Source organism: Haliotis cracherodii, unplaced genomic scaffold (genome assembly GCF_022045235.1).
Source record: "Haliotis cracherodii isolate W230 unplaced genomic scaffold, xgHalCrac1.p SCAF_2, whole genome shotgun sequence".
NCBI lineage: Eukaryota > Metazoa > Mollusca > Gastropoda > Lepetellida > Haliotidae > Haliotis > Haliotis cracherodii.
Window position 1 is genome coordinate 62859377 of NW_027266275.1, and position 18859 is coordinate 62878235.

General features: G+C 39.8%; 1 protein-coding gene across 1 annotated transcript in view; it reads left to right on the forward strand.

The window, feature by feature from the left end:
• Positions 1-524: 524 nt before the first annotated feature.
• LOC139469391 (prolactin-releasing peptide receptor-like) overlaps positions 525-18859 on the forward strand; it is a 52970-nt gene continuing 34635 nt past the window's right edge. The window contains exon 1 of the mRNA XM_071251553.1: positions 525-1523. Within this exon, the coding sequence (XP_071107654.1) occupies positions 726-1523 (798 nt within the window). The 5' untranslated portion in view covers positions 525-725. The remainder of the gene's footprint in view (positions 1524-18859) is intronic.

Sequence of the window (18859 nt, forward strand, 5' to 3'; positions counted from 1 at the left end):
GGTGTGTGGACTTGACCAATGGGATAACCTGTTCGCGACCTCCGTGATGTGATTTGTGGTGAAGGGAAATGTTATGTTTGTCTCCTCTCTTTACTGTGCAACAGATGATGTGCAATATAGACGTGGCAGGGACATTGCTTTAAATAGGATCATTTGACGTCAAAATCCCAACTTTATGTGTGAGAAGTGAATTGTTCCGAGAACTGATTCAACATTTCTTTACAGAAGTTTCAATCAAGGAAACGTGTGAGTGTTTGTTCAAGGGTGACTATTCCCGACACATGGACCAGTCTGAGAAAAAAACTGCCGTTCTCCTATTCGCATGTAAACAGGTGTAGGTGATTGATATCGATTTTAAATGAGGAATGACGCACATATGAAACATGAACAATGGCTGTCTTCACGGGAGATTGTGAATACTCTTGATTGCGCGTATCGCTGATTTCTGTTGCACGTGCGCACGAGAGCGGCACGGGCCGTTAGAATCGATAGCCTCACGTTGCCAATACTTAGCAGACGACAGGAGAGGAGAGCGCACTTCATTTGGTTATCTCCCGCCGTTCAGGTTGGGGCCTTGAGAACGATCGCTTCGCAGGATTCTTTCCGACTTAGGATATTACTGTGGATTAAAGGGGGCAGCGACAGTCTCATGGGACTCCAGGAAAAGGTGTCGAGAAGGGTATGATAACTTCCTGCGCGCTTCCTTCCATCTTCACTTCGAGGACATGGGAAGTTGGGAGGGAAATTGCTCAAAGGTCCCATGTAAACCTCCGATGGCGGATACGACTTTGTCACAGTTGGACAACCACACAAACTCGTCATCAGGGAATACCTCCGCCTCCGACATTCCGTTTTTGGTTCTGTCCGAGGATTCGAAAATAGGATTAATATTTTTATACTCTTTAACAACCATTCTTGCCATCTTGGGGAATCTACTCGTTGTTCTTGTGTTTTGTAAAGGTAGACGATGTCGCACTGATATAAGGCCGTTCCTCATCAACCTTGCAGTGGCCGATCTCATCATGGCCCTTTTTTGTATGCCATTTACTTTTACATCCGTCATGCTAAAGACGTGGCTGTTCTCCAAACCCATGTGTCCAGTTGTCTTATTCATGCAACACCTGTCAGTGTCAGCAAGCGTGTTCACAAACATGGCAATAGGTATAGACAGGTTCCTCGTTGTCATGTTTCCACTCAAGTCCCGCTTGACCACTGCACGGGCAAAATATGTATTGGTGACGATATGGGTATCGTCAATAGGGCTTTCATCTGTTCAGCTGGTTGTTGGGAGGGCATATGATGTGAGAGTGGGTGATTATCATTTAATTGTTTGTGATGAAACATGGACGAGTCCCTTATCTAGAAGGATTTTCACATTGTTTGTGCTCTTTATCACATACATAATGCCTCTCTTCATCCTCTCTGTGACCTATTCAATTGTGGGGATTCTATTATGGACTCGAACTTCCCCGGGAAATGCTGATCAGGCTAGAGATCTCCAACAGTTAAGAACCAAAAGAAAGGTGAGTGTTGATTTATGTGTAATCCATATCGTGTACTTTATGTGTTTTGTAATATCATTTGATGACAGTATACTTTTTAGCATGGCAGATTGTTAATGTTTATAGCCATACAATGTCGAACCTGTTATTTTCAAAAAAAATATTTAATGCAAATAACTGCATAATGATGTCCCTAAATCATTATATCTGATATAATCATAAAATCAGTATTTTAAAAATATGCAAGTTAACTAAAATGTTTTTGAAACTACAGTATTGAAACTGTAGTATCTATCCTGCGCGTAAATACACCCATACACAGTTATCAATATACGTATGAAATATTACCTAATAATGATTAACATGAAAGAATTAAGTGACCATTTAGATTCTATCAGGTATAAAAGCCAATCATCTGAATAATTTATCAGGCCATTCATCAAACATTATTGTCTTCTGTGGTATAATGTTGGCGTTGAATTATATCAAATTATGCTCAACCGCACTTGACTTGGGTAAAACAGCAGTTTTGATAAAAAGTCACTTCTACTGCGAACATAAAATGTATCACCCATGTTGTAAGATATATATCTAGAAACCACGTTCTTGGGGAAGGGCTAATATCACGTCAACGATACCCTGGTTGGCAAGCCGGAAAACGTATAAATAAGAAGCTATATTAAACGTCATGTTTCTTTTCTCTCTCTCTGCTGTATGTAACGCTGGGGATCTTGTCTACTGCACAATATCCTCTACACGTGCTAACTTGAGTTTCTGTAGTTCGTTTCGCATAGCCGGGGTGATTATGGCTCGTATGGATGAAACTACACTTTCATGTTTCAGGAACATAGATAAAATTTACTTTCTAGGGAACATAAAAAGATATGTTTTCACGGGATAATGGAGCGAAATATGATTTCACAGGAATATGATGAAATATACTTTCACTGGGGCAATAATACACATGCTACTATGGGAACGTAAATACATCATGTTTTCAAAGAAGCATGAAAAAAATATAAAAAACATGACTTAATAGGGTCTAGGAAAAAGGCTATTTTGTCAGGAAGAACGGTAAAACCTGCATAGACAAGAACGAAAACAGATTATTTTCAAACAAATATGGTTACGGATATGTTTCCACTTGAATATGGATAAGCATGCTTTATCTGAGCAATGGAGAAACTATTCGTTATTCACAGGCAAATGCTTGGAATGCAACTTTGATAAAACATTACAAGTTGACTCAAGAGAAAGAGCAATGCATTCGACAGAGTATTACTACATGGATAGTATTACTGATATTACTGATTCGGACAGTCATTAACATGCAAAGTAACATATTCATGTGGATTACTCAGAATGATGTTTCACTTGACTATGGATAGACCACGCTTTGATTTCAACATTCGCGAGCATGATTTCACTTGAGATTATGTGTGTCCATGTAACTGTGCATGGATGCACTGACACAGTGATCTCTGACAGGGCTGTCTCGTTATGCAGCTATCTTACACATGACGTTTGACATACAGGCTGTGCTGACGTTTAGGGTATGCCGACCTACGGTTCGCCGTTGTAGGGAAACAGACACGTCCGCCTAAACAATCTCTTGATGGACAGCGTGTACTCCACTGCATGCAGTTAGTCACGGATACATGGTTATACACATGGACATGCATGTCTGGGGATGTTGGCAACTATTTGGGGGCACCTGTTGATGGCCGTCATCGGAAATAGCTCGCACACTACCATCACAAAGATACACATTGGTCGGAACAATACTGCTTGAATTCGCTTTAAAGCATGTTTATACATATTATGCACAATGCTGTATATTGGAACATTCCTGTACTATATCTCAAGATTGAGTAAGCATAAATACAAATCCAACATAACCTGCATGCAAAATTAGCTTTAAATCTCAATTTCTTCATATTTATCTCGTGCTGCAGTTGTCGGAACAATACTGCTTGAATTCGCTTTAAAGCATGTTTATACATATAATGCACAATGCTGTATATTGGAACATTCCTGTACTATATCTCAAGATTGAGTAAGCATAAATACAAATCCAACATAACCTACATGCAATATTAGCTTTCAATCTCAATTTCTTCAGGTTCAGTCTTTTTTTTAAAGGTTTCTGAATCTATAATATATCAGCTGTGTCAGCATACATCAGTTACTAGTTATCTTGATAATACTTGATACATTCTCAACCAGTTGATCAGTTGATTTGTCTCTACCTGGTAGTAAATCAGAGGTTTCTCTATGAACACACAATGCCATTTAGAAAGTGGTCAAATATAACAAATGTTATATAACAAAGAATGTGATCTAGACTACAAGTTGTCGGACTTTCATTTTTGTGGAAGCCTCGCTGGCTAAGTGGGTTAGATCGCTGACTTTGTGTGTTGGCGATTAGGTGTCACACTCTGGCAGTGAGGGTTCGAATCCCGGATTAGACTCAACCTCCCCCCCCCCCCCCACCAAAAGATAAAAAAAATTGAAAAGACAAAAAAAAAAGACCGAGAATCTCTACTTTACAAAGAAAGGGTTATCCCAAACATTTGTTTCAGAGGTTCCTCGTTTACAACGTCATACCCGTCTCAGTTTCCTATCCTTTCAGTTCTCATGTCGAGACGTTAGTGAAATACAGTCATGGTGTTGTTGAACCAAACTGACAGGTCACTTACTCAGAGGTATTACTTTAATACTGTAACTATTGCATTTTACATGTAAACTCTTTGTGCAATCGCCCATAGCTGTTATGCTGTCACGTTATGCATTTAATGTAACTGTACGTAAATTGAGCTTTCACAACAGAATCGCCTGAGGGCGATTGGTGGTTTTGTGATAATTCACCGGTCGTCAGACACCCCTTGATTGAATCATGGATCACCCACCAGTATGACACATACACGAGTCTCTAAGTCATGTACCAGACCCTCATGATGATCAATAACTACCTCCCTTTGAAGTCGACATCTGAAGCATCTACGTAATGAAACTGACCAGTAGTGATGTTTATCTACCTCATAATAAAGTAATGTTCAGAGGGGTTCAGCATTACTAATTGCCAAATTGTCTTCCCCCATTGCAAAGTACTGACAAACTAGTCCCCGACGAATAACTTGCAGACACATCCGCTGTCTTCGTGGTACCACTACTTCTAACATTCCCCTCCTTAGTGTCTGAGGCCAATACTATGTCGCATGTAACCCGCTAATCATGAGTCTACGAGTGGCGATTACGTGTCTGCATTGTGGCATTGTTGAGGGCTGTTACTTTGCTTTATACTATCATGAATATTTAATGCCTTGAGAATCTAAGTTTGGTGTCTAAAGAAAAAAATTCAGATGGTTTGCTTTTAGAATGTGTGCTAATATACATGCACGTAGAGAGATTTGAGATCTTTGGCATTCTTGATCATCTGGTCGTGGTTCGAATCCCAGATTCGCTACTTGCTACTTGCAATGCTCGGTCGTTCAACACTGTACTCTTCTCGTGAGTTAAATTGTAGTGGTAAAGACCTGCACACTTTGGATTGTTCTCTAACAAGCGGTGATATAACTGAAATAGTTTCCAAGGGCACAAGACCCACTCACTCACTCACTCACTCACTCACTCACTCACTCACTCACTCACTCACTCATAATAATAGTTCTAGAATGTCGAATGTCATATACATGTTGTTTGTTTGTTATTTGGCGGTCTGGAAATAATTGAGTCTAGACCAGACAATCCAGTGATTGACATCACAAGCATCGATCCACGCAACTGGGATACGATAACATGCATCAACCAAGTCAGCGAGCCTGACCACACGATCCCATATTTGGCATCTTACGACAAGCATGGATTGCTGAAGATCTATTCTACCCCCGATCTTCACGGGTCTCATACACACGTAAAAATGTATCTGGTTCAATTTGTGTTACATACGGATGAATGAATATATGGCCATACAAGGTCAAACAGGCAGTTTTCATAACTCATGTTAATGATGGTAGATAAAGCATGGAACAATCACTACCAAATTATTTGTATTAACTCAAATCTATCAAAGACTGTAATACTTTTCGTTTTGGTGGAATATATGTAATATATATTGATGTATATTTGGGTCCACTAGAGTCATGACCTATGATCTGTCTGACCTGTTGATATAATACATATCGCCACGATAGCCTCGGGTCCGCGACTGCCTAGGGTTGTGTGGGCGACATCTTCAGTAATCAAATTACCGCTACTAAATCGCTAATGTGTTTTTCGTATTCCAAGACCTCAATATACGCAGTAAAGGTAAAAAGGTCATATTCATGGTGGTCCATTTATTTCGTCTGATAATGACTAATGTCTTTTCCTATGAAATACCAATTTACTTTTGCTAGCAACTCGATTACGCCTTTTTCGGAATTAGGTTTACGGTTTATTAACTTTCGATTACATGAGTGAGTGAGTTGTGTTGAAGGCCGTTTTCAACATTATACCCGTGTCTTTGGAAACTTGGTGCGGGAGGAAAGCCCGAAATGATGCAGGTCTCAGACATTTATCAGTTTGGTGAAACCCTCGAGCACGGTATGGTGCTGACAATCCTAGAAACATAATCGGGGCGAACCGGGATTCGAACCAATGGATTACTTTATGTTTTAAGGATTGATAAATATTCTAAGAAAGGTAACAATATGAAAACACGAATATATCGGGTACATGTAAGCGGGCGTTTGATGGCTATTTCTGTGAAAGCTGACATTTATGAATTAATAATTTGCATAAGTGAAATTCATTTCATGGAATCTCAAAGGACATAATGGCTTTGATCCACTTTGTCTTTGGTTTTTCAAATGTCAGGACCGATGAATATTTAATTTACATACCATCTCAACATCAAATGGTTCGAGCGATATCAGAGCGGAATACAAATCAGCAAATGATATTTTGTAGTCTTTGTATTCATTTAACAATGGAGAACACTTTATTTCAAAACGGAAAGATTTATTGTTGTCCATAGGTCGATACTCGGCATGTAGTTGTCACACTTTCAGGCAGAATGAGGAGGTTGTAATTGACATAATTAATATATGCATCCTCAGATTGATTTAGCTCCCTGGATATTATGTAACCTGAGCTCTATACACATTTGGCATTCACTTTCATGCACAAATGAATCAGAATCGCAATTACTTATTCTCCGTCCCTTGTAAAGATGAATGAACAGCTGATTGCCAGTTAACTATCTACTTGTCGGTGCCAGTTGCATCTTAACTGCTCTCTATATATAGCTGCTATGAATATTTAACAGCTATTGAACTGGGGTCACGGTTTAAATGTTGCGAGGATTTAGGTCGTAATTTTGTTGGGAATCAATGAGAACTGAAATTAAACATTTAGAACGCAATAGTGTGGCTTATTTGTGTACATGCGGGTCAACGCTTTACTTTCAAAATACCCTTTCCGATTATTTTAAAAATATTTTGACAAACAGTTTTGGTTGAAATCAGGCTAATATTTTCAATGTTTCACTTTAATTTTTATAATATATAATGTTGATAAAATCGATCCATATGCACATATGCTTTAGATCTCTTATATCTTAACGGTTCATATGACAGAACAGCAGGTTTCTACATTGTCAAACATGATAACTGAAGGGGCCTGCGTTAGGATCCGGGGTAGAATAGATCTTCAGCAACCCATGCTTGCCGTAAGAGGCGACTAACGGGATCGGGTGGTCCGGCTCGCTGACTTGGTTGATGCAAGTCATCGTATCCAAGTTGTGTGAATCGATGCTCATGATGTCAATGGATTGTCTGGTCCAGACTCGATTATTTACAGGCCGCCGTCATATAGCTGGAATATTGCTGAGTGCGGCGTTAAAGAACAAACAAACGATAACTGAAGGTGAAAACAGAATTCTGATGGGGTGCATGAATTGTGATGGTATAAGGAATCGATACACGTTACATGTATATCAATTAACATCATAATTTGTGACAGCGCAAGGTACCAAATAAATTTACGACTATATGACAAGGGGCACAGTTTTGTGGCCATGATGGTCGATCTGGCAATAATGTATTCTACATGTAATTGGACAACTAGAGCATACACAAGGGAGTACCTAACTTCCTGAAAGATATTTATCGTGATGAAGGAGGTAGCAAAATACGAAACATTAACGATATCATAAATCATGGTTGTTGCACGTGTGAATAGCTACTTCTTTATCCCGTCCTTAGATATGATCATTTGGCTCTATGAATACCCCGACTCTATGATGCCTCCCGTCATCTGTGTCCGTTTTCAACCGAGCTTGAGAGTAGACGAGCAAATATTTTCTTTTCGTTTGCATTCTTTAGTAAATAGACAAAACCGTCCACTTCAATATTTTCGGTGAAGTGCAAACCGTTTTCCTACAACCAGACACATCGCTTCACGCCAAGCTTGTTCGACCGGTACATTGAAATTAGGAGCCTTAGTGGAACTGACCAATCCCATAACCCATCGATGTATTGGGCTGAAGGTTTGGTGATTCTTACAGCATAAGCAGATTAAACCCGTAATAGCAAGCTCTGTCGAACGGCTCTGTTGATGTAATTGGTCCTTGTTCTGTCGGAGTCCGTGAGAGCCGAGAGCATCAGTAGGCGCCAATCGTGTTGTCTTGTATACAAGTAACCTTATTACTTGGATGGGATAAAGTCTGTGCAGATAACCCCAGGCTGTTAGCAGTACCGCGAGGGTAAGAATCTCTTGAGCTTGTTGAAGAATATTAATTGAAAACAGAGAGAGATATGTTCAGCAAGACACGGGAGAGAGCTATAAATCTCTGATCAGATTGATATATGAAGGAAACATAGAATTAAGGGATTATATTCATATCTTGGAATCACTTTAAGCTTCCGTGCGTGACATACACGTGTGAATGTTGCATAACTTGTCCTACCCATTGCATAACGTCGTGACACATTATATGAATCATCCCCGAAATATTCCTGATCAGAACACACATTTGATTTCATCTACGAGTTCGTGGTTGACCGATGCATTCTTTCTACCATGGTATCGATGGAGAATATACATAGGAGAACAGAATAGTATGATGAATATATAACACACTAATAACACACAACAGGATGTGGTTTGAAGTAAATGTGAGAAGCGGGTACTGAATTAACAATTCTAATATAGCTGTCGATATTCTTTCGAATATATGTGGTATTCGCATTTATCAAAACTTCAAAACATTAGCGGGCACATGTGGCCCAGTCGTCTATTGCACCGCAATTCGCTGTGCAGTTTGGCACGCCGGAACCTATGATTGTGGGTTTGACTCCCAAGTTCGATTGTGTTTCTTGGTTTGTTAGCACTATACCCGTCCCCCTGAGTTTGAACAAAGTGGTAACGTCTGAGACCTGCATCACTTCGGGCTCCCCACCCCCACCCCTCCACACACACACACATTTAACTGACACATCGTGGCTAAAATACTGTTTAAAGTGTTAACCCCAACCCACTCACTCAAAACATTTTTGGTGTTCATGCTCTGAAGAAAACGAATTCAATCTGAAACCAAACAGTCAAAGAATCCCCCACTCCCGAATCGTTGTATACTATCATTGGCGAGTCAATGTGTTCTCGAAGATGTCCCCTTCTTGCTGGTAACACTTATTGAAGGTCGATGGCACTACAGTGTCGTCTTTGGCAGTCTAATGTTTTGACTTATCCCTTCTCTCAAGTAATTGAACATCATCAAAGTGTGTCTCAGGTTGACCAGTCGTCTGAGGATTCGCAATTCCTGTGCTGAGTTACGTCCCTGAGAATCTAGGATTCGAAACCACGGTGATGTGACCAGGGTTTTTTAAGTGCCCTTGTCACATCACCGTGGTTTCGAATCCCAGATTCGTTATAGTTATGATCAGTTGTTCGTAAATACCATTGTCGTTTTTCTCCAAGGTGCATGGTAGTTGTCTTGGCTTCCTCTCCCATTCATCTTCCCGAGGCAAGGGAGTAAACTGACTGTGAAAGTCCAGTTTTCCCCTTTGCCGAACAAGGCAGGAATTATGGAGTTACATTTTGGCTGGACTAACGAGTCTATGCATAGTCAAATCAAAATCGCGTACCGAAATCGAAATCCGGTTAGTAAAGTGTCGTGCAAATTTCGATCGATTGCAGGATTTGCAAAGCATGTGCACCGCTAACTCATTGTCAACAGATAATTTCCAAGTCTTTTCATGTTTCTAATCAAGGTGCTCACTTGATTTGATGCACTTCGCGATGTAAGACCCATTTTATCACAATATAGATCTTGATTATCGATCAGGAGGTCTTGACTGGGCACCGCCGTTTTGTTTGAAACAAATGCAAGTGATACGAGAGACGGAATCTGATTGGTCCATAGGAGAGGCTTAAAAGGGACATAACTCGTAATAAGCATTGGTGGCGCTACGATCGAGCCAAGGAATTCCAGCCTAGTTCGGCAAGGGTGGAAACTGGACTTTCAAAGTCAGTTAACTCCTTGCCTAGGGAAGATGTCTCCCATTAAGCTAACATACCGTGACATCAGTAACATCCTGTCCCACATAGCGCCCCCACTGACTTTACAACTGTCCTGTTTATTCAGAGACCGCTTAAGACAGAAAACTGGATCACTGAAAATCAGTGATGATACCAGGTGTTCACGAAAAGGGAACGCAATTGCTGATCACTTCAAATGCTTTCAAGATTTGCTGTTCACTCCGCCTACAGATCGCGGTAAGGAACTTTCCCAAGTATTATATCAAGACAATGCTGAGGAACAGCTAGAGTTGTATCTCTAAGACAATCTGATCATTCTGTGGTGGCGTACGCTATCACTATTTATTTACAAATTATGTCAACCACTAGTTTGCTGTTGTCCATCAAACGTCCCAGTAGACAGGCATCTTGGTAATTGATTACTCTTCGGCAACGGGGAAGTGTAGACATAGAAACTCGTGGAATTTGGCAAAACTCCACTGATTGTTTTCCTCATAAATAACGTGTGCTTGTCAATCATTTCCGGATCTACGTTTTCAACGAGGGGGATCAGCGCCACCTAGCAGAGACAAACATCTATGCGCATCCCGTTATGTTCATATGGCTTGATAGGCCAATACCGTTATCCGTTGATCATTCCAAATATAGATTTAATTCATTTGAGCTTTTAATAATCAATATTACCACTTCTAATGCGACACATGTGTCCCAGTGTTCATCAAGCTATGAACAGGGCGTGTTCACACCAGCAGGAATCAAACCCATGGCGTATTTGGATGTCCAAATTATTATAGTGAGTGAGTGAGTTTTGGTTAACGCTTTGAACAGTGTTCCAGTTATATCACGGCGTGTCAGCTTAAAGTTGGCGGAAAGCCCGAAGTGATGCGGGTCTTAAACGTTTACCACCGAGCACAAGTATGGTGCTGACAAACCTAGAAACATAATATGGGCTAACCAGGATTCAAACCCATGATCATAGGTTTCTGGCTTACCAAAGGGACGCAACTGTGTACAGCGATTTGCGACGTATCACAGCCTAATTATATAAACAAGAATGTGAATATTACAATAATATGCCTGTAACATTTCCAGTGTTAAAGTTGAGTCTGTATACATGAATGCACTGGCGCTCGTACGTATGTCGCCACTAGATACCCTGATGATGATGGATCTACTATTTACAATATGCAGTCCATTAATTAATCAGCTAATGTGTAGTAGCCACATAAGTGACAATAACTCTCCTTGGGAGGGTGGTGGTGTTGCCTAATGGTTCAAGCGTTGGTTCAATTCAGCCCATTTCTCAGGTACGTTAACGATATATTGCTTGAATAAATGAGACAATAAGTTCCACTCCTCACACCACATCTACGCTTGTCATATGGAAATACCTATTCCGCCTGTCTCTGGAGATATCGGCTTTCTGGGTGCACATATCGGAAGCCATAATATCGAGAGACTGCCATAAATGTTAATGGTCAATCTTACGCAAATTGTTTCATTAATTACTTGTTATCGATTACTCTCCCCAAGCGACCTATTTTACCGGCCAGTGTTGCGCATGTATTTAATACACATCGGGATTCGGCACTTCCGTTCGTCCAAATTTCAACTGAAACGTTGATGCTTGCAATGGACATTCGCCACGTCACAACACCCATCTATTGCCACTGTTTCATCAATATTTACAAACGTGTAATTGCCTTCTTGCTCAAATAAACCAAAGACGTCTTGCAATATTTAGAACAGATTAACCCCATTAATGAGATATAAACAAAACAGCGATATCAGGGTTCACAATGGCGTCTCAATCAATCAAGTTCAGTTCGCAGATCAGTTCAGTGTCACTACAAAACATTGCCCTGCAACATCATGCTGAATATATGTATTATATGAAGCCCAAACAATCTGGAATATAAAGGCAGGTCTAGCCAGCTCTGACAACATCAGGAAACGTGGTATTTAGAGGAAAGGAATGCGCTATATAATTCAAGATTCCATAAACTACTATATGTTAGTCTTTATGAAATCAGGGGGAACATTTCGTAATGAAACATCTATTTCTATGGCATAATTATAATTAAATACAGATTAAGAAGATGCATCACAAACCACACGAATTGTCATTTTTGAAACAAACAACAACAGTTGTTTGTATAACACTGGTCTACAAGAACAGGATGCGATATTGTTGTGCCTTTTCACATGGGTCCTGGGACCCGTTCCTCAAAGCGATCTTAGCGCTAAGGTGATCGTAAGTCCCATATTTTAACATAGGCTTACGATCATCGTAGCGCTAAGATCGCTTTGAGGAACGGGGCCCTGGTTTCCTTTGGTCAATACCGAAAAACATGCCTTTGGTATGATGGGTTTGCCCATGTTTCCAATTTCAAGCAGACTCTTTTGTTGTAAACAGTTCCAGCTGCTATCCTGCCTAGCTGGATGGGGTTTTCTAATGTGGACATTATATCATGTTGTTTTTATTGTCAACGATCTAATAGCATGGCAACTGCAATATCAATACTTCATTGACTCAACGTCAAAGGGACCAGAGATACATAAGTGACATCATCAGATCGAGACAAACTGAGAGTCGATATTATACACTCCGAGGAGCCATAAAGTTATATCGTCTTCCCAAAACGGTAAATTGAGTTAATTAAGCTGAGTGAACTATATTCCACTGTACATATATTCATCACATATCATCACATAAAACACGAGCGCCGAGTGAACGCATTACCGGTTGCGGTGAACAATCTTGTATGCCAGCAACTGTTTAATGCTGATGTGACGCCCAAAATGGCGCAGGTCTCAGGCGATTATCACGAGCACTGATATGGTGCTAACAGACCATGGCAAGGATGTTAATTGTTGTCAAGTAGATGATAGGCGCGGTTCTGTACAGCGATTTGCGACCACCCGTGTCTCGATGTTACCTTCAAATTTGAAATAATTTGTCCAACATGTATGTTCTGACCCAGGGAAGCATTAATTCCCAGTACCCAGTGTTTGTAAACAGAGTCTTTTACCATGTGTGACCTTGCTAGTCTGTCATCGTGGAACGTTGCTGATGATTTTCAGCGAAACAGAATAAGCACCCCTTCTAAAATAACTGACATACAGCATCATCCTAGAGCATGTGGATGTCCACTCCATAAACGTTCATTTTTTTTATCCCATCACTACTGTTGTCTGCACGACGAACAGTTATTGAGTGCACAACATGATGTTTTGCACGCTCGTACATGAATAAGTTGTTCTTTGTGAGTATGTTTTTGACGGATGCTAGTTTGTGGTTGCCAGTTTGCACGTACACAGTGATGTTTGTCACATGCCATCAATAGTTGTAAAAGAACAAACATCTCCAGTATTCCACGTTTCTTCTTGCAGTAAGAAACCACGCAGGGCTGACGCCATGCTGACGTCACTCATACAGTATGAGCATAGTACCACAATTGTTATGTTGGACATGGTAGAGCAGGTGAATACCTCTTTATCTACATGCTTAATTTCTTCATGACAACACGATAATAAGATGCCTTCACAGGGATTCACGGGTTGTTATCCCTTGATCTGGTAACTCAGCAGCCCAAGCTGATCCTGATTCAAATCATGATGAACTGTGATGCGGTTGTAAGAATACTGACTACACCGAAACCCTGCATCATGTCATGTGTATGGACACTTACAAGTGATGCTCACGCTGTCACCAGTCACTGACATAGCATTGTTACTGGAGGTGACTATGAAGGACATTTTGATATTGCAATAACACTTCGATAGTCAAACACACAATAGCGATAAAGGTACAGCTATTTCATTAGTATTGCTTTAAAAGCATGATAGTTACGTGTACCGTCCAACAGCGATACCTTTGCAATAGTCGATGTAATCACAAAGACTAACACATACAAAACATCCTTGGTTCATCAGTTTGCATTGAAAGCTTTTACCCTCTATTGTCTGATATACAATTGTGAATGTTTACTGAATGGATACCTGCGTCTTTTCAAGCATGGTGTATTTTGGATTGAAAGGAATTGGAAGGTACAGTAAACTACGGTTATAACGAACTCAAATGGACCACTAATTTAAGTTCATTATAACCGTAGTTCGTTATAAGCATACATACAACATCTATACAGCAGGGGGCACGGGTGGCCCAGTCGTCTAAGGCGCCGCGATTCGCTGTGCAGAGTTGCGTCCCCTGGACACGCCAGAAACCTATGATTGTGGGTTCGAATCCCATGTTTCTAGGTTTGTCAGCACCATACCCGTGCTCGTGGGTTTCACCGAAGTGGTAAACGTCTGAGACCTGCATAACTTCGGACTTTCCTCCCACATTAAGCTGACACGCCGTGATGTAACTGGAATAATGTTAAAAGCGGCGTTAAACCCAACTCACTCACTCACTCACTCTATACAGCGAATGGTAGGGACCAAAACGTAAGTTCGTAATATCCGTTAGTTCTTTATAAGCATGTTCGTTATACACGTTTTTCACTGTATATAAAAGTAAACGTAAACCGTATTTACATTTTCTGTTCATTTTGTTACGTCAATGATACCAGCGATATTCTTGCGCGGCATCGATGTTAACTATTTTCATTGTGATTGGTGTTTTGCTATCAGGCCATTGACATTTGCGATGCTGTATAACATTGATGAATCGTTGCGCCCATTTGTTGTACTGTTTCCGTGAAGAATTCAGGACTTTTCAATGTTGTGTATTTTTTATGTTACTTTGATAGATGCGCGTATGAATACACTTCGGCATAAACTGATCCAGTGTAAATGTTTCTGACCTTTTAGAGTTACCCTCGGTTAGGATTCAAGAGCTATCAATGTTCGCGGCAGTATGTTATTGTCCCATTCAAGTCTCTCAATTCGGTAATTACAGGTGCTTTAATAATACATTCTGAACATAAAGTAAGACGTGAAGTACTATACAAAACCTGTTTCCATATTTTGGTACATAACTGAAGTACCAACCGTCTATGAAAACCGTCTTGTCGTGACAGTAGACAAACATTCAGGATACATCAGCGAATAATGGATGCCAAACCAATTCAATCTTGTCCACAGTCAGAGACCCAGAGACCGATAGATGGTCAATTGGAATCACTTATCTGTGTAATGTGAGTAGTTCATCATAGCTATTAAAGCCCTATCTCGGCATCAAACTTGATAATAAACAGTCCCTAGCAGGGTTGGACCAATGTTTGATTAATAATAGAAAGAAAGTATTGATAGAGGAAATATTATTTTCAGTATTCTAAATGGATTGGGCAAAGTTAAGTGTTGTTGGTAGCCGCAAGCCTAGGTTTGATATCGTCTTATATGTCCCTAGTATCTGCATCAAAGACAACATTATGTTTTGCGCCGACGCTTAAGATAAGAATCATTCCATAACCAATTTTCTAAATGTCAAACTATTACAAAAATAATAAAATATATATTAACGAAAACTATTTCATTTTATGCATGATCAAAGCTGTTCTTTTTAAACATTTTTTTTTTCATAAAGAACTCATTTTCGGAGCAATTTTTGTGTGTACATGTTCTTTGCAATCTCTGACAATCCTTGGTGTATACCTTTAAAGTTGTTATTGTAAATGAACCCATGAGTTTAGGGGAGAACTGTATTCGTATGTTTGTGTGTGCCATGATATTGTCAGACATTTCCAACCTGAACATTAAATGAGATTTTTTATGATCATGGAAAGGGTTTTGCCGCTTTTATATACACGAATAGGACAAACATAATCCCCGTGGCGTGTTATTTTTATGACAAGTTTATGTGTTATGCTATTTTGGAATGCTTTGATCATGGTTCATGAGTGTTCACGCGTCACGACTCCTGACCTGTTACGATGTTGTTATTTTCTACCGGAATTGTTAAATACGTATACCTTTATCAGCTCGTTTTCACAATGGATGAAATGTTACCGATACATAGAAATTGCGAATTTGACTTTGCTCTTTGAAATCCAGATGTCAACATATTAGTTATTATCTTGGAGGTTATCTTAATGTTTATGATTGTAAAATTAATAAAACTTTCGACGTTTTCCTTGACGGTGTACAATTATTGTTTCTCATAAGGGATCAAGAATCAAAATGAGTGAGTGACTTTGATTTTACGCCGCTTTTAGCAATAATCCAGCAATATCACGGCTGGGGACACCAGAAATGGGCTTCACACATTGTACCCATGTCGGGATTCGAACCCGGATCTTCGTCGTGACGATCCAACGCTTTAACCACTAGGCTACCCGACCGCCTCCAATAATCAGAACGTATATGAACTGTATAATTGCCCACACCCATAATATAACTGAAATGTTGTTTACAGTGGCGATAAACTCATCTACTCTCGTTGTCTTATTTATTACCATTACAGTAAACTACGTTTATAATGAACACGCTTATAACGAACTGACGGATATAACGAATTCATTTTTTAGTCCAGGCCATTTGCTGTATATATGCTGAGCGTTTATTTATAACGAACTATGGTTATAACGAATTTAAATTAGTTCGTTGTAACAGCTGTTTACTGTATTTTATTTGTGCACAGCGTATCTTCCTTTTGTATGTCATATTATTGTCGCATTACGCAAAAACACACAGTTTTAAAAGTGGAAAGTGGAAAAGTGTCAAGTCCGATTTTCTGAAAAAGAGCATGTTATTTTAGCTACTCGTTCAAGAGCTTCTCTTTAGAATGACATATGCACGAGTCTCCTCGGTACAACATTGCTTTGTAATAAAGGGATAATATAGTATATGGCGTCTGCAACACAAAAGACAAAAGACAATAACATAACCATCGACTAATCACACGGGACATGGAAACGGGATGCCATTAACATGAAAGAAAAGACCTGAAGTGTCGAAAGCATTTTTGTAAAATGATATTGCGAATATCCAAAGTAATGATGGACTCTCCCTGTTTTGCGTGTCCCATTAAAACGATGATATCATGTAGTTATGTTTTTTAGTAATACTTTTATATAATTTGGTTAGAGTGAATGAGGATGGGTTTATGCCGCTTTTAGCAATATTCCAGCAATATCACGGCGGGGTCACCATGTAGGAAATCGAACCCGTGTCTTCGGCGTGACGGGATTTGGTAAGAACATTTTTACTTTGGTTTCTGCTTTGATTTAACACATCACCACCATACAAATGACTAGGCCGTTCTAACAAATACATGTATGAACACAGGTACGTATCTATTAGTACGTTTTTTTGTTCCCATACAGATACAGATTTCAGTCTTATTTATACATTCCCCACCAGTTACATGTTACATAAATAACAATATTTGCCATGGGGCGAGTAGCTAACGTAAGAATTGACGCAGAATAGAAGATATTGGCACTACTTGTTGTCGTTATCTATTTTATTACGTCAAGTACATTCCCAAGAAAATGCGAAACGCTCTTAAGGTCATTAAACGACATCAACTCATTTTAGAACTGGTGCTGTTTGAAGTTCATTTCAAATACGGCCCCTTAATTGCAGTCCTTGTCAAGGGAAGGACTATCATTGTTACAAACTGAACTAGAACGGCGACATCGCCCTTGAAATTAGCAAGATCTTGGATGGATGCCCTAACAGTAAGCAGTGTCCCGATGCGAGTAGTGATTGAATAATGTTCTACCTTTATTGAATATTCAATGGCACAAATGGAGCCGCAATGGCTAGATTAAGTTTCCTTAATTGTTCTGAATAGTGAAGTGGTGTGAAGATCAATAGGGATGGCATTGGTTTCTTGTAACTATACATGGAGACCTAGTGTCCACCATCACTGATATTGCTTCCAACAAGAACCGTTCCACTCGTGCGGCAGAGCTGACAGGGAGCACTGTAAAAAAAGGAAACCCGCAATCATGTTGTCCAACTTGATGCCAAGTCGCGTTGTTTTCCGTGCGTTAAGTGCTAAGAAAATTGATACAGAGGACAAAATTGGATTCAAAAGTCAAGCAGTTATCGTCGTCTAAAATATTTATCTTAACCGTCTGCTTCTCCTCTACAAGGGATGGCATCATCGACACTATCGTTTTGTGAAAGCAAAGTTTGATTACTGTTCGTATGTTCTTTTCGAAATGTTCTTTTAACATCTTCTTTTATCCTTTTTGTCTCATTGATGCTTAAATGACATCGTGTTTGATCCTACAGGATCTGACTTGATTTTCCCAGAAGGAAGACGCGGTGAATTAATCTCAATCAGTTTTGATTTCGCATTAACTGGTAATTGATCTTCAAATTGTACCAATCAGAGCCCTCGTGGGGATAATGTTTCGAAATGATGAATCAGTCAGGGGGGCCAAAGAGTACGGTTTTTAACCCCATGCAATACATCTGCGGAGCAACATTAAGTAGTTAATGTACTGGGGTAAAAAGGTAAGACGGAGAGGCTGCTTTCAACTATTCATTTAACTGATTCATCCTCTTGTCTGCGTCTGACGCGGGAGCTGGGTAATCCTAATGGTCCGTCACACTGAAGATTCCGTTTCGATTTCAAAAGGGAAAAAAACATTCCTGGTGTTGTCGATCCTTTAATTCTATTCCTTAAATGTTGCTGAAAGCGGCGTAATTATATATGATTACTACTTAGAGCCATGTGATGACTAGGAAGTTTCTCCAAACAGTAGTTTTGAACTTGCAGTGGGGTAACCACATATGTGAAATTTGCAACTCTTATGTCGACCTCATTGTCACCTTGTTTGGAGACGATTAAATTGTTATCCTTGATGTTTTGTAAGCTGATTGGTAAACTTGTGTGTTAGTATTGTAAAGGATGAAACGTGTTGAGTGTTATCAATGTC